At 42.8% G+C, this 17,807-nt stretch overlaps 1 protein-coding gene across 1 annotated transcript in view; it reads right to left on the bottom strand.

The window, feature by feature from the left end:
- Positions 1-17,807, bottom strand: part of Iqgap2 (IQ motif containing GTPase activating protein 2) — a 280,863-nt gene that overhangs the window by 127,878 nt on the left and 135,178 nt on the right. Inside the window, exons 3-5 of the mRNA XM_038321192.2 lie at positions 16,807-16,963; positions 6,974-7,051; positions 2,431-2,507 (exon numbers count right to left, since the gene is read on the bottom strand). Coding sequence (XP_038177120.1) covers positions 2,431-2,507; positions 6,974-7,051; positions 16,807-16,963 — 312 coding nt within the window. The remainder of the gene's footprint in view (positions 1-2,430; positions 2,508-6,973; positions 7,052-16,806; positions 16,964-17,807) is intronic.

Below are 17,807 nucleotides of genomic sequence, written 5' to 3'. Positions count from 1 at the left end.
TAGCGTAACACATGAGGACAAAGAAAAGTGAGAGAGGGTCATCCATGGAAGAATGTAGTCAGACGTGTGACATGCATGACATGGTATGCATCCTTTCCTGGGTGTCAGACAAAGGCATAGAGACATGCGTGAAGAGTAATTGATAAAGACACAGAACCACACCAGCACTGGCACCCACATGGCAATGAAAAGCGAGAAATGGCCCGATCTTTGTTTCTAATCTGATCCCGCCTTTATTTAAACTATGGTAAATACACATTTGTGAGCCCCTATGCCATTCTACAGAGCTTCTTAGGAGCAAAGACTTCACCTGACAGGAACTTAGCATACTAGCTCTTTGTAAGCTGGAGAACACACGGCCTGCATGTCCACTTCAAAAATCAATTTAAGCTCACACATGTTGCCCTGGGAGCATGGTATGGATCTGGAGATCACCACTGTGAAGTGTGGATTTAAAAATGGCTGGCTGAACAGGTAACAAAAACAGTACTAGCTCACAGCCTTCAGTGACTGCCTCAAGCTTTGTCAAGAACTCTCTGAGGAACACAGAGCAGCACATTTGAAATTATACCTCAAAAGAAACACACGTGGAGTTTTAAGAAAACCTATTGGGCCAGGCAAGGGCAGTACTTGCCATTAATCCCAGTACTTGGGAGGCAGTGGCAGGTGGATCTCTCTGAGTTCAAGGACAGCTTGGACTACAGAGTGAGTTCCAGGTCTGACAGGGCCATACGGTGAAACCCTGTCTCAAAAACCAAAACAACCCCCTGCCACCACCTCCCAAAACTTTATCGGTATATGGACCCTAAGGCTACACAGGAAGAGGGATGCACATAATAGGAGATTCCCCCTCCACCACCTCCTACAGAAATTATACCCTATTTTATTTATTCATTTTTAGACATTCTAAGCTATTACAAGAAATAAAGAAAGAAAGAAAGAAAGAAAGAAAGAAAGAAAGAAGAAAGAAAGAAAGAAAGAAAGAAAGAGAAGGAAGAAGGAAGAAGGGAAGGGAGGAAAGGAGGAAAGGAGGAAGAAGGAAGGAAGGAAGGAAGGAAAGAAGGAAGGAAGGAAGGAAGGAGGCCTACCCTGATGGCTCATCTATAATCCCTGTAGGGGGATTGAGGCAGGATGATAGAGAGTTTTGAGGCCAGCCTGAGCTGCACAGTATGACCCCATCTCTAAATAAACAAAAGTAAAGAAAAAAATCAAAGAAAAAGAAGAAAGGGTGACAAGAAGGCCTCAGGCAAAGGCGCTGCCACCAAGCCCTATAATCTGAGTCTGAGCCTCGGTCCCTATGCTGTAGAAGGAGACACCCAACTCATCCACATCGCTCTGTGCTTCCACTGTGTGCAGTAGCACATGTGTGCCCAGAAGTGTGTGCATGTGTGCACACACGTACACCGAAACAAACCAATGCAAAAGAAAGAAAAGAAAAAGCAAAGGGACCCGCCATTTGGCCTATCCCTCACCAGCTGTCATATTCCAAAGCCAGCTCAGAAAAGAAAAAGGAAGCTGGCTTTGCGGTGGGTTGGGGGTTGACGCCTATGATGTAATCAAAGTCTTCTATAGGAGACCAGCTTTGTAATGAATTATTATGAAGACTTTTTCCTTTGCAGGCGAAAGAAAAGGCAGGAAGAAGTTAACATAAACCCCGAGACGGAGGGGTCTGCCAGGAAAATGACTTCCAGGGATACAAACACAAGGCAGATGTTGAAGAGGAATTTTAAACTTCATTACACATGAAATCTCGCAAGCTTCACCTGAGTGCACAGAGACAACAGCCACAGCTGGGTTTTCCCCAGGGTTCTCACTGCCATCTGAAATTCCCAGTTTCCCCAGTTACATTAAAAAAAAAAGTCATCTGTGAATTAGCAGAGTTTCGAGATTTTCAAAAATGATCAAAAACATTGCTTTATAAAATTAAGTATATCTTGATCAAATTAAAGAACAACTTCCATGTTTCTTCTTTAGTCTTGGAGTGTACATTGTATTGAGTGGAAAACTTAAAGAAATCCGGTTTCTGTTATGTTTTCTTACTGACGGTACGAGCTGAATAAATGGTAATGTAATGACTTGTTAGAGCAATCACAACGACAATGGAATCTGCTCACTAACATGTTTTCGTGACTTCTGCATCCATCCGCACAACATTACTGCTGGGTCTTCAAGGTTGCAATTTTAATTCTCTCTCATTTTACTTAGGTCTTTTATTCATTTTTCGTTTTATATTTCGAATAATATTAAAAACTTCACAAGTGATTTCGAGTTCAATGGTAGCATCATACAGCAATTATTTTAAATTATTTTCATTTGTACCAACAAATTCTAAACTGAACCTAATTTTTAAAGTTCTTGAGGTTATTAAAAGTTACTTCAGGTCTTTTTAAAATGGAAACTGAAGTTTAAACCTGTCTGCATTGTTCCCACCTTAGTGCATGAATGCAGTAGATCATCCTTGGTATGTTTTTCCGATCGTAGACATCTGTTGTTTCTGGATAAAATATCTGGAAAAGAAAAGTAACAATGGGCTTACTATGCTTTACTTCTTGAGGTGTCGCCGCCCCGGACAACCAGACCCTGAGGATCCTTGCTAGTCTACAACTCTTCAAATGTAGAGGAAGCTCTTGCTGGTTGCTTCAGAGAGCTCTACAGAGCGATCTTAGCTCTTGCCCGGTGGGGGGCACGCCCACTAGTGGCTGGCCGTATAGTGGCGGGGCTCACAAAGCCTTTCTAGAAGGTTGGGTGGCAGTGTTTTACTGGCACCCTCACTTCTATGACCTCCAAAGGGTTTATGAGCCTGAGAAGGAGACCCCTTTTATAGCCACTTCATTACATTGTTAAAAACGCAGACATGTATATATAATTCATGCTCATATATTCAGATTATTTCTGCTTAATAGTACATAAAGTCTGAAGAAAAAACGTCTATATCCCATCTTTCAGACTGTTACTATTAGCATTCTGGTATGTGATTACTTCTTTCATACACACATACATAATACATACATCTTTCTCACACACATATCTGATTTAAAAATAAATCTTTATGCATGTGTGCAAACCAGTGTGTACACAGTATAAACCTGCTGAAAGGACTTGCTAGAAGCTGATTATTTTCTACCACGTCCATTATTCTCTACACACATAATTTCTGACAAATCCTAATAAGTCGCTCATACTTCTGAATCACAGCCCAACCATTCCCCACAGGAAGCATCTACTTGGCTCGCCATTCTTTCCCTGGCGCTGCAGAGAACACCCTGCATCTGCACTTTCAGGGCACCCGATTCCTCTCCTGGGCGAGCATCTAGACATGGAGTCACCCGACCTGACGGGTTGAACCCCAAGGCTTTTACACCCACATCCACACTGCTTTCTCTTAAGCTTGAAGCCCGAAAAGAAACAGATTTCAAAGTGGGGTGCCAAACTTGATCTCTGGGCTTGAAAAAAAATATGAATAATTGGGCTTGAAGTTTCTAGTATTAAGATAAGCACATCATCGGCACTTGCTTTCAGTAAATATTTTATACAACTTGACATTGAAAGTAAAATGAAATCATGTACCATATGGTAGTACTTTGATACTCGAGTGCAATTTTTCCACTGGACATAGGAAAAAAATGGAGACGAGAGTTTTTCTTGAGCTAACAATGCACGGTGCAGTTGCTGCGTGCTTAAAGAAACATCTGCAGTCTGGGAGGCCTCAAGGCCCTTTCCAGCTGTCTTGTGACACATCTGCTGTCAAGGTGTCAGCGAGACAAGTGCTCCGGACTCAGAAAACGGAGTTCAGGTTGAAAGCTCTCACAAGTACGGCTCTTGCCTCACACCCCACTGTACTGTCAGCCAGCTCTCCCCAGACCCCTTCACGGAAGAACCTTCTCCATTTACAGGGTCTCCTGGGAAATCCAGACGGAAATGCCTTCCTGCACCAAGGAGGTAGAATCAACAAGTTCATCAGACTGTGCCGTGCAGCTCCGCATCTCTAGCGCCCACGTGAAGCTAGGCACGGACTGAGCATTTAATACAGGTAAATGAAGGCATTCATGGCAGCGCCCTACAAAGTCAGCTAAGGGCATTGTTAGGCTCCTGCCCTTGTAATATTGTCTGTCCAGGCTTCCCGGTGAAAAGCCAATGTTAAGACAATTTGGAAAGGTGCAATCACGTCTTTCACACATCATGAAACTGTCCCAATCAGATGTTTCTTCACCAAGAAAAACTCTATCTGAAGTTCTCTCTTTATTAATCTTTTTTTTTTAAGCCGCCCAAGCCCTCACTTAACAGTTGATCAGTCAAAATTAATTGATTTTATGTTGCAACTAGTATTCAGAAGGGAGCGGCATTTAATGTTTGGGGGGACTAGTTGACTGAAAATGGCGGAATGAATTAAATACTGACAGTTTCGAAGAAAATGAGACTGGGGTAAAACAGGTATGAGTAAAAAGACAGTGAAAACATGCCACAATGGCGGTGCGGGGCACTGAACTGAGGGGTCCTCCGAAAGCAGCCATCTCGGCTGCTACCCCACCTCTCTAGCCCCCTGCTTCACATCCGAGGCAAGCACTTTACCACTACATTGCATTCCCAGTCTTCACAGCTAATCTTTTTAACAGCAAACCCGGCTTAATAATAAACTAATAGCACGGGTATTTACAACTCAACATATTCCTTTGCACCGTGTCTCCAAGATGCCATCTTATAAAGCATTTCTTTAAAGCAGCTGCATGTAACCAGCAATGCGAAGGACTGAGGCCTTGACAGAGGAAAATGTGATGGGTCTCAAGGACAGGAAACTTACGTGAGAAGCCAGCCCCGAGAGGTTGCTCAGCATGTGATTCCAATAATATTCCAATCTCACATGGGCAAAAATGCCAATGATGGAGAACATATACTGACTGCCAGGGACAACGTAGGGGAGGGATGGAAGATAAAAGCCCCTTGCCCTGAGGAGACTGTGTCTGGATAGCAGTGGGAGCAACAAATCCATTCATGGGATGCACTGGCTCTGAACAATATATGCACACTCTTGCAAACAAATGCATTTGAGGAGAATAAGAGCTGAGTAAAGCCAGTGTTCTAGTTTATATTCACACCCCAATGGTAGCTGGTGGGCGGCTCATGCTGATAACCCCACTATTCAGAAGCTGAGGCAGGAGGATTCCATAAGTTTGAGGCCAGCTTGGGCTATAAAGTGAATTCCAAGGCAGCTTTAGTTACATAGAGACCCTATCATAAAAAGGAAAAAGAAAATACCCCACATAAAACCCTTGCATTTCTATCTAACATTGTGGTACAGTTATAAAAATGTCAGTACTGAGGGAAGCTGAGTGATGGGAGATACAGAGACATACTATTTTTGAAAGTTCCCATGATTCTAGAATCCTTTTGAAATAAAAAAAGTCGTCCTATGATTTCCATCAGATGTAATCTCCTCATTTCCCCCATTTGTCTATTTCTTCTCTCTTTGAATTTACCAAGTGCTGAATGCTTACTGATTGAATTTTATTTGGTCGATCTATTTTAGGAGTAACAGCTACAAGCCTCTAACCCTTCCAAATTTAAAGTGATACCATGATGATCTGTAATAATAATTACAAAAAACACATGGGCCAGGGAGATGGCTCAGCAGGTACAACGCCCAGCTGTGCAAGCCTGATGACCTAAGTTTGATCCCCAGAAACCACATAGGCAGCCATGAAGTGGAAGGCATAATTCTGGCACTCTGACGGTGAGATGGGATGTGGAGACAGGAGCATTGCCTGGAAATTCACCAGCCAGCCAGCCTGGAATATGCAGCGAAGACAAAATGCCTTGCTTCCACAGGGTGGACAGTGAGAGAGGACTCCTGAAAGTGGCCTTTGACCTGCACACACCCTGGCAGACGTATACCTGTGCATATGCACACAGACACATAAACTAGAGTTAAAAAATCAAATTTTAATAATTTACAGAAATATATAGTTGACTATCTGTCCCGGCTAGCTTTACACCCGAAATAATTACACGGAAACTGTATTCTTTTAATGCCTGGCCCATTAGTTTCAGCCTCACATCTTGCTTTAACCCATATTTAGTAATCTGTGTAGCACCACGAGGTGGTCGCTTACCAGGAGAGATCTTAACCTGCGTCCATCTCAGAGAGGAGAAGCATGGTGACTGCCTATGGCAACTGCCTGAAGTGTCTGCCTTCTCTCTCCCAGAATGTAGGGCCCGGGTCTGCCCTTGTTCCTGGGGCTCATCTTGAGGACAGTTTCTGGTCAGATGACTAAGCATCCTGTTTGTTCCCGTGCTCCCTCTGCCCTGCCTGGTGATTTGCTGTAGGGCATTGTTGACTCTATTGTTGGTATGGTAATTTCCCACCTGCCTAGGTGGAAGTCCTTGTGCAGCAGTTAGATATGGTAATTTCCCACCTGCCTGGGTGGAATTCCTTGGGCAGGAGTGGGGTATATAAGATTTTCCCCAAGGCTAAATAAACGGCATTCGGCTGATCTCCTTCCGAATGACCCAGGTCTCTTTGTGTGTTCTTTCAATCTCCAGGCCCTTGTCCGACTCGAGTAAGGTACAGTGGCGCGTGAACTGTACCGAGGGGGTAACACAGAATCGGGTGTTACACCAGAATTCTGTTCTGTCTACCCCGCCTACCTAATTTTATGTCCTATTAAAGGGCCAAGGCAGTTTCTTTATTAACCAATGAAAGTAACACATAGACAGATGACTCTCCTCCATCAACTATCTGAAGTCAACGATCAGCTAAAGCCAATTCTAACCTGGTTTGAGATGTACTTTCACCAATCTGCCCTGCAGCTATACTCCCACTTCATCGTGAGTTTACCATGTGTATCTTTGTACATGCCATCCCACATGCTCAAGCTGGCAGAGTCATGGCTCAGGTGGCCAAGTCAGTTTTAATAGCAAGGCGTTTGTGCATGACTTTTTGCCTTCCCCATGTAGCATCTGCTATGCCAAAGCTTACCTTGGGTAGTCCAATGGCCTCCATAGCTCTTAACCACTGCACGGTGTTATCTGTGTGTCGAAAATGAAGGCCAGATTTCTATTATAATAGGAGAAAGAAAAAAGGAATATGAACTCACACAACAAGAAAGTCATCTACAATATATATTTCATTACCAAAATGCTACTCAATTGTGCTTCTCCAAGAATAGTCATTGATGCTCATATAAAACCAATCCAGACACAATAGAGAGACTGGACGGTACATCAGCAATACCCTGGTTATCTGTGATAGGTTATGTTAGTCTCTGCAGTTCACATTTCAAGGTAATTCTGAACTTGAATTTCGAACACCATGTAATGTCCACCATGTACCCCCGGAGGTTTTGTGAAACATGTATGTACAAGTTCATGCTCACATGGTGTCAAGATATTAGTAATTATGGCTGATAATCTAGCAATTTCAGGTAAACTAGAGGGGATTTTCAGTGTAAGTTATAATTGTTATTATCCTCGTTTTTTTCTTTTCTTTGAGGCTAAGTCTTGCCATGTTGCTCTGGTGGGCCTGAAACTTGACAGGCTGGCCTTGAACTTGTGGCACTTCCCTAGCCTCTGCCTCCTTCCCGAGTGCTAGAATTACAGTCATGCACTACCATGTCCCAGCTCTAAACAGGATATTTTAGAAAGCTACATGCTCTCCCCAAGTCTATCTCTACAGGAAACCTGGAAGATATAAAGAGGAAAGCGCAAACCATTCAATAATTCAGGGCTAATTTTAGTGTACATTACTCATATTTTAATATTAATCCTGGCCTTGTACAAAAAGTAGGTATTCAGCAGAAACACCATTTGATCTTTTTCTACATAGTAAAAACAGTCTTTCTGTATGCCTCTCATTTCTTCTTTATAGCACACAAGTCCCAATCATGCCGCTTCATGAAGCTGTATCAAGTAATAAGACACAAAGAGCCTCAAATTGTCTTGCATTTTTCATTTAATGCATAATAGAATGTTATATGTTTCACATTAGTTTGAAATGAGTATGCAAAAATTAACTATAGCAAGCTTTATCATGTGATTAGTGCTCAGTGATAATCACATTCAACAAGACTGGCTCATCCTGCCTCCCATGAGCTGCCAAAACTGAACAGTCCACTAAATCAAAGGCATTCCCATTGCTGCTAGAAATTATAAAACATAAGCAAACTCATACTCAATGAATGCTTAATAAGTCACTATTTGTGACTGCACAATGAGCTTCAAGTACTTTATGTAAATTATTTCTAATTTTCCAAATACCTTTCAGCATAATTGCTAGTTAAACTTTTTAAGTATAAGGAAAATCAGGTCAAAAAGATAAAATGATTTGTCTAAAGTTCATTAGCTCTAAGAGGAACCTGGGAGCCATGATTGGGTCTTGGAAACCTCCTGAGTGCCAAAACTCTCCTGCCTCTGGTGGAGGCAGGGGCATGGGATATAATGGTTGCTTGGTTATTCTTCAGAAGGAAGAGATCAGGGGTTATGGAATAGCTGGGAGTAGAAAGGAGTGGGGAGAGGGGAAGAAAGAAGATAAATTAGATAGAAAGAGGGAAACAGGGTGTTTCTTTATAACACAGTCTGAATGTTTGCAGAATTCCAGCAGACCTTAGATATGAGCAATCTGTGGCCACAAGAGAACAAGACAGACATAACCTTTGACCAAGTTTGAATGGAGACAGAATGAGGGTCACCTGCATCCAACTTCACTAAATGGTGTCCTATCTAACATGGTATGTGACTTCATGGGATACCACTGGCATGTGATGTATTCTGGCTTATAAATGACAATCTAGCCCACATTCAGTCTTCTGTCTTCTTTGTAAAATGACCAAGACTCTGAGTTAATGCCATTTCCTGATAACACCCAAAGAAAACTGAACTGTATGTTCCCAAGTCCATATTAAAATCACCAAGCAGAAGTCCTGATCTGCAGGGTAAGACCATCCATTCGTCCTCCTCCCTGTGGTGTTATGAATGTCCATTTCTTTTCTTGTCCTGATGAGTTAATTAAATGACTTTTGTTAACTTGAAATTATGTTCTGGAGTCAACATTGGTTTGGGCTTCAACAATCCCAAATCATGCAATGAAAAACTCTATTTGTCTTTAGTGGTCTTGTTAGGAAAGGAATCTCAGAAAAATTGCAAACCCCACCTGTGCCTTCCTTCCTCAGTCATAAGATGCTGCTGAGATCTGAGCTGGGAAGATCACAATGAGAACAAAGAGGAAGTCCTTAGCTGCAGAGTCCAGCTGAATGTGCAGAGGGCATCAGGTGTTAAAATAGGACACTCCATGCTTGGCTTGAAACATCCCCTCCTCTGTAAAGTCAGCAAAAGGTCTTGGACTCATATAGAGGGACTGGCTGAAAAGGTAGGTGTTTCCTCAGAGACCCAACAGATTTCAGATTCTTCATCTCAAGCATCCAAGGAACACTGGCTTCAGAATCCTGAGGTCCACATTCATTGTTTAATAACCATGCTCCTGTTAAGTGGTCTGCAACAATAACTGTCCTAGTCGATGGATTTGTTTCAATTTGTATGAAAATTCGTTTTCTAAATGGACTTAAAATAATCTCATCCATTGTTGCTCTTTTTGGAGTCTTTTTTTAAAAAAAGAAATTACTCCTATATATTAATATGAGATGAAATGATCATGGCTATGGTTATATTTATTCAAGGGATGCTTCAGTCTACCTAATGTCCTTATATTTCATGTAAAACAATATATTCTTTCTTCTAATTTTATATTACAGGTATGTGCTCAATCTCTATTACTGAACAGTTTCACTGCAAACAAATGAAGTGCATCCTGTTTCAATTACATAGATGAGAAATTATGCAAATCCTATTTGGGTCTAACTTCCTCCCCATTAGAGCCAGATCTAAAAGATAGCCCAGAATTCCGACAATTAGTCCACAAATGTATTTTATAGATGAGGAAACTGAGGGTACTAATGGGCACGATACTCTGACGTCATTCATGTTTAACGTAACAGCCTGGAATTAGGGCTTTGTGATGGGCAGCTTTGTCAGCTCACCACAGGCTTTAACCACCAGGTGAAAGTTTCAATGAGAGATTATCTAGATTATCTGTCATGGTTGTATTAGTTTGACTCACGGGCATGTCTGAAGGGGTCTGTCTTGATTAAGTTAAAAGATGTGGGAAGACCCAGTCCACTGTGGGCAGCACCATTCCCTGGGTTTGTGTCATGGAGAGTGGAGGAGGTGAGGTGAATAGCTGGCGTGGATGGATTCATTTCTTTCCGTTCTTGACTGTGAAGTCCCTGACAGCTTAACGTCCTGCTGTGATAGACTGCAATCTATAGTTGTGAACTAAACAAATCCTTTCTCCCTAAGTTGCTTTTCATTGTAGTAATTACCACATCAGCAGAAGCCATTGAAGTAGAACAGGCTCACCGCAGCACCCTGATTCCAAGTCTAGACACTGTCCATTCTGCTGCTCACAGTGGGTCAGAGCGAGTGTGGCCCCCAGTGAACACATGCCAGCTGTTCAGCTGTGCACCTGTGGCCAAACTTTCCCAAGCCTTCCACGAAGCTCCCTCTCAACGTGGTCTTCCTGTTCCCCACCATAACCACGCAGGGACGATGTGCTAGTTAATGACTGTCAACTGGGCAAGACTAGAGTCACCAAAGAGACAAATCTCTGAACATCTGTGAGTTTCTAGCATGGAGTTAACTGAGATGAAAAGACCCCCCCCCCAAAAAAATCTGATGGGCTGAGAGGTGTGGACTGAAGAGAACAGAAGAAGCAAGCTGAGCTCCACACAGTTCTCCCTCTTCTCCCTCCTGTTTCCCACCATCTCGTGCCTATGGCGCCATGACTTCCTGGCCGTAATGGACCGGATCCTCAACTATGAGCCCAAGTAAACCCTTCCTTCAGTTACTACTTAAAATGCATTATGTAGCAGGGACAAGAAAAATAACTAAGACAAACAGCTCTTTTCTTCTTTCTAATCTCAAGGTAAATTTTCCAATGAAGAAGATCAGCTCCTACCCACTGCCATCTCTTGATAGTGACTACCATGTCTTCTGTATGGGCTGGTCACAAGTTACAAGTGCATAGTGATAGTCTATCCAGGCATGAGCACCATAATATCAGAACTGCTCTGTCATTATCACCTGGAACAGCGCTGGGCACAAGGGATGTTGTATAGAATGAACTCTACTCCATACAGATTGGATGCCCCTTATCAGATGTCCTTGTGATTTGAAGTGTTTCAGGTGTCAAAGCGGTACAAATGCTAAAATATTTGTATAGACATTGTCAGCTGAGCACCTCTACTCCAGAAATCCACATCTAAAATGCTCTGACGTCCAAAACCCTTGGAATATGGCTGCCTCTCAGAGTTTTAGACTTGAGACCACTTCAGAATCTAGATTTTCAGACATGGATATTAAACCTACATGTGTTTCCCTCATAGAACAACTTTACCTTCTTTTCCTGCATTATCATTTTGCTTATATATTATCATTTTCCTGCATTATAATTTGCTTTCAAATCTTTATACAACACAAGACTCTCTTATAGCGGAATCTCAGAAAAAGCAAGTGATGATACTCAATTCAGTAGTGAGGGGCAAGAGTTCAGCTTGTGCCAACAATCCACAGGTAGCCCTGAGGCAGGTCAGACTCTAAGCACATTGAGCAAGTTCCAAGGTGTAGCTTGAATAAGAAATGTCCCCCCACAGGCCCAGGCATTTGAATACGGGGTCCCCCGTTGGTGGATCTCTTTGGAAGTGTAGATGCCATGGCCTTGCTGAAGGAAGTATGTGATTGGGAGTGAACTTTAAGAGTAAAAAGCCTTGCTATTTCTAGCTTGTTCTTTCTGCTTCATACTTGACATCCAAGATGTGTGCTCCCAGCTTCTTGTTCCTGCTGCCATGTCTAACGCTTGTTGCTATGCCTCTGCTCAGCCATCAGGAACTCTTAGGCCTCTGGACCCTGAAGCCAAAATAAACTATTAAGTTGCCACAGTCATGGTCTTTTCTCATAGCAACAGAAAAGTAACTAATCAAGGAAAGCACACACACACACACACACACGATGACGACCCTGTCATGTCGTCCTTCACCTATTTCCCAAGCCCTCCCATGGGTCAACTTCTGCACTACTTACTGTGGACTGAGCACAGACTGATCTTAAAAAAATTTTACATTTGTGTGTATATTGTGTGTGTGCGTGCATGTGTGTGTGTGTTTACATATGTACATGCATGGCACTTGTGTAGATGGCAGAGGAAAATTTGTGAGAGCCAGTTTTCTCTTTCTACCATATGAGTTTCAGAGATGAAACTTGGGTCATCACTTGGTACTTGGCAGGAAGTACCTTTACCCACTGAGCCACCTTGCCAGACCATAAGAGAATCTCATACACTGCAGAGTATCCAAGGAAGACAATAATGGGTGTCATAGCACATACAGCATGGTCACATATCTTAGTAGAGAGGATGGAATTGCCTACGTATGGAGTACTCCTATCTGGAAGGCTCACAGAGAGTACCCATGACATCTTTCTAACCCTAAATCAGTGAGGCACCAGGGTTCTATGCTTGCTGCCAGGCAAAGCTGAAAGCTGCTGAGCCTAACACTGTGTCCTTTGGGAATCGAGGGCCTGAGCTACCGTGGAGATGCTGTGTCTAACAGGAAGACTGTGCTTACAGCTGCAGTGGGAGCCTGCTCTTTGTGAACTCATGGTTTTCCAGATGGCACACTGATGCGCCACACCCGTGCTATGGGGCCTCACTTATGTTTAAACATGCTCATTGTCATCTCACGATCTAGGGATCCTCGAAGAGACTGTACAGAGGACTCTTGCCCCAAAGGACTCAGGAACAGGAAGATGTGCCATTTACTCATGAAAGTTTGTCTCTTTTTGTTACCATATCAAAACCAGAAAGTCTCTAATGTGAAACTGTATGATTACACAGGAAACTACTAAGAATTGCTATCATGAAGAAGCTGCTCTCCAAGATTCCACTGAGGGCTCGTTCTGATATATTCCATGTTTCCCTGTAACTCGATGGCACAGAAGGCACCCACACCACAGCTGGCAACAGCCTCCTCATTCTGCCCCGTGCTCAGCCTTATTTCTGCACAGGGCCTGTCTTCCAGGGGCATTCTGGGATTGGGGACAGCCCCTGAGAATACTTTTCTCTCCTACAATGCTTCGTTCACAATATCATCATCTGCCTGTGCCCTGTAAATACAGTTTCATAACAAGAGACCCAAGAGACCAACAATGTAGTTGCTCCTGTCCCCATTCTAAGGAGAAGTTGACATCCATTTTGATAGTGGGCTCTTTGATGCCTAGAGAAAGTGTCTGATTAAATATCCCTGAAGCTACTGCCATAGGAATCCAAAGCAGATGCCCAATGTCAAGGTCTATGATGTGCCAGGGAAAAGAGAACCAGTCCTGAGTTGACTCCAGAACTGAAGTCCATGGAGAGTCTGTTTCTAAACTTGAGCCTCACTGCTCACAAAGCCTAAAGGAAACTTCCTCAGTTTCCCCTTCATGCCTGGTACCTAGTCTAGCGACATGGTACTAAGTCACTAACAGGCCTTGATCTTGATAATAACCACTTGACAATAGAATCTAAAATGTGGGTGCAGGTTCATCTTGTGGATGGGAGCATAGGTTTTCTCCCATGATTCTCTAATTTTCTTTAAAAAAATTTAAACTTGGGTGACTTGCTATTTTAACAGTCTGTCAGGAACCCAGGAACCCAAATGGCCTTTGATGAATGCAAACCCTTGCTCCTCACAGCTTTCCAGACATGAACCTGTGCTAGGTGGCTTGTCTGTCTAAGCCACTGGTTCTCACCAAATGACCCTTTCACAGGGGTTGCATATTAGATACCCTGCACATTAGTTATTTACATTATAATTCATAACACTAGCAAAATTAGTTAGGAAGTAACAATGAAAATAATTTTACGGTTGGGGGTCACCACAACATGAGGACCTATAGGGTTAAAGGGTCAGAGCATTACGAAGGTTGAGAACCTCTGGTCTAAGCAATGAGCATGGACCCCAAAGAGCTCTGCCATAGGACTCTGTGTTCTATGATTTAAAGTTATTCAAATAATGATCTGAATCCAATATGTACATTCAAGAATACCTGTTAGAATAACAATTATCCTACATAATTTAACTTTTTTTAGAGTCCATTTTTAGGGAAAATTTACCATAAGATGTCAAGCATGAGGGGCTATAACAAACTGTTTCTTGTGCTTAAAACAAGGAAGTCATGCTATCTAAAATACATTTCCTGTTCATTCCATTTTCAGCCATGTTCTATAATTTCCCTGCAATTGTAAGAGAAATAACTTTTGTTTGTTTGCTTCAGCTTCGGTTTTTTGAGACAGGGTTTCTTTATGTAATAGGAATTCACTCTATAGACCAGATCGGCCTTGAATTTACAGAGATCCACCTGCCTCTGCCTCACAGTGCTGGGATTAATGGTGTGCACCATCACCATCCAGTGAGAAATAACTTTTAAGGATTGCAGACAAAATACCAATGTGGAGCTGGGGATACAGCTCAGTATTAGGAGTGCTTGCCAAGCAATGAGCAAAGTCTTAGAATTTATCCCTAATAAAGAGAGAGAAGGGATGGGGAGAGGAGAGAAAAAGGCAGGTAACTCTAAAATATGGGCTGGAGATGTACTTTAGTGGTTGAGCATTTGCCTAGTATATGTGAGGGCCTATGTAGGATCCCTATACCACAAACCAACAAAAATCTTAAACCTTCTTAGAGAATAAACTCAGGCAGGGGCTGGGAAGGCTTGGTGGACAAGCATCAGGACCAGAGTCTGGATCCCCAGAACCTACATGAACTCCCAACAGGTACAGCATGCTTGGATCCTAGCACTGGAGAGGAAGAGAGAAGGGATTCCTGGGGCAAGCTGTAGACTGAGGTCAGCAAGTCATCTAGTTAGACTAATCAGAATGGGTGAGTTCTGAGTTCGGTAAGAGCCTCAAGAAAGTGGAGTGACTGAGGTCTTGACATACATGTGTCCCATATACACCGGAAAACATGCACACATACATGCATGGATACCATACACATAACCACAAAAAAGAAAAAAAAAAAGAAAAGGAAGATCAAGTTTTCAAGGAGCTTTGAACACTCGACGTGCAGAGAACAAGCTATGGCATCTTCTGTAACAGACCGCCACACATATTCTAAAGTGACTCTCACACATACATCTGTACTCTAGCTTTGAATGCTTGACGTTCAGAGAACAGGCTATGACATTTTCTGTAACAAGCCGCTACACACATGTTCTAAAGTAGCTCTTTAGATACATCTCCACTACAGGAAGGAACCTTTCAGCTTGGTGTCTGCAGTCCCCCCTTTTCGTGGGAAAGCTCAAACATAAAGGAGACAGGACAGCGCAGCGATCTCCCACTGTCCATCAGTCAGTTTCCATGGTTACACATTCATGGCCAGTTTTACATCATCTACCCTCCTTTTCCCCAGTGAGCCTAAAAGAAAATAGCATTTGATCTGTAAATCTTTCAATTTCTCTGAAAGAACAAGATTAGTTTTTAATATAAGATTGATATTTGCTAGGATTTCGTCTCCCTAACCTTACTCCTACCATGTTTAAATAAGACTATTTTCCTCTATTGGGTCTATTTTCCTCCCAAGGTAACAGCAATATTTATTTTCTGATTCTCCTTAAATCAGTCATGAAAGAATTCTTAAAACCATTTACATACAAAAAGGTTAGCCTTTTGTTGTTGTTGTTTTTAAACACCAAATTGAAAAATATTCCTGCCTGACCTTTTAATATCATTTTAACTACATTGCCCTAAGTCTTCAGGGCCACAAGTTCAAAGAATATTTGTTTCATGAAACTTTTAACAACCACATTTTATTAGCATATGTTAATTATATATACCAAGGCAGTTGTTCTCAACCTGTGGGTCACGACCCCTTTGGAGGGCCAAACTACCTTTTCATAGGGTTGCATATCATATATCCTGTACTTACATTATATATCATATACTTACATTAAGATTCATAACAGTAGCAAAACTGCAGTTACAAAGTAGCAATGAAATAATTTTATGGCTGGGGGGGTCACCATAACATGAACTATATTAAAGGATTGCAGCATTAGAAGGGTTGAGACCCACTGGACTGAGGGGTTTCATTACAACATTTTTATAAAATTATATAATGTATTTTGATTCTATTCACCCCTATTACCTTCTCTTGCCCCCCCCCCCATTGATCTCCTCCCTCTTGTCAGCCAGCCCCACTTCTGTTTTCATGTCTGTTCTTGGTCTGTGACCCTCTGAGTCTAGAGTGACTTCTAGGAGCATGGTGAGGGGCTGGTTAAGGTGACGAGTGACGGACCAGGAGTTACGTCCCAGCAGCCGCTAACTGCCTATTAATCCTTTCGGGGAGGAGTTGATTTTCAGTATTCCACTCCTTCAGGAGAGCTGCAGGACCAGTAAGCAGTGATGGTGGTAAAAAGGAAGCAGGATGCACTTTTACTTTTATAGTCATTGAAACTAATAAAGTCATAAACGACCTCCATGAAGGAATAACAGCGGAAGCTTTGGACACCTCAAAACAGAGGCCTCTTGGCCTTAACCTGGAAACCGAACACATTCTTTCTCAAAGGGCTTCAGCTTCTGGAACGACTGTTAACAGGCTCCAAAGACCTAGGACACCCCCGCCCCAAGTCCTTACAGCACCGGTAGGAAGGAAACAGGTAAAGGAGAAGACACACCAAACTTGTATTTAGCTCGAAGCCAAAGCATTTAGCTCCCAGGTGGTTGGTTACCTTATAGCGTGTCTGTTCCACGTCATAGATCTTCTTCTCTGATACCATTTTCGGGGCAAAGAACTTGGCTAGCTTCGCAAGGTAGACTCCGTTCCGGAGCCCTTCTTCCAGTTCAGTGGTTGGTGGCAATTCTTCAACTAAGCAGACTTCCATCCATCTGAAAAGACCATAAAACACTGAAGTGATTCCAGGCAGGTAACATTCTGGAAAAGAGACATACAACGCTTCCCTGTGTGCTGGACACACTGTGGGAGAAAACAGGCCTCAAGGATCTTTCTGGAAGGGTGGGCTTTCTGGGCAGAACGAGGATTCAGGACAGGAGGTGAACAAGAGAGTTTAGTTGAGAGGCACAGAGCTTACTAGTGGGCCAGGGCTTGTCAAGCTCACCTTTGTCTGAACCTTTGCTAATTCCCGTCAGTGTCGGGAGAGTTGGGGGAGGCCAAACCATTTTGTAAGGGTGGAATTAGTCCTGCTGGCATGGACTGCTGGCATGTCATGAAAACTGACTTCGGGCTTATGAGTTGGGCAATTCCTGTAGGAGCTGTGCCTTAGGGAGGGGAGAGTCCAGAGTACCACACTCAGTGCAGCTGACTCAGTGCAGAGTGGCCACCAAGGAAGTCAGAACCATGGGAAATTCAGCAAGTGGCTCAGGTTGCTTAAATAACACACAGGAATACATTAAACATACCCACATTTTGGAGGAAGATATAGTTCCCACTGCCCTCTAAAAACATTTTTTTAATAGATCAGATTAAATCTCAGGGCACAGTGCCAGTACTTCAGAAAGCAAAGTGCCGAGGTCACTGCTGGCCTAAGGACACACAGTGGGCCAGAGGCCAGGGTAGTTCATGCTTTACATTGTGTACTGGAAATCCTAATTATGAAGAAAATGCTCCTTCTGTCTCCTCCTGAGTCACACCTGTCAAGACTCACCGTTCTCAGCAGAAGAGTCCCCGACTCCACCACCCCCATCACCACTGATCCACACATAAATACAGCTG

The sequence above is a fragment of the Arvicola amphibius genome, chromosome 3, assembly GCF_903992535.2.
Source record: "Arvicola amphibius chromosome 3, mArvAmp1.2, whole genome shotgun sequence".
NCBI lineage: Eukaryota > Metazoa > Chordata > Mammalia > Rodentia > Cricetidae > Arvicola > Arvicola amphibius.
The sequence above is the reverse complement of the archived record's forward strand: the minus strand, read 5'-3'. Positions and strand labels throughout refer to the sequence as shown.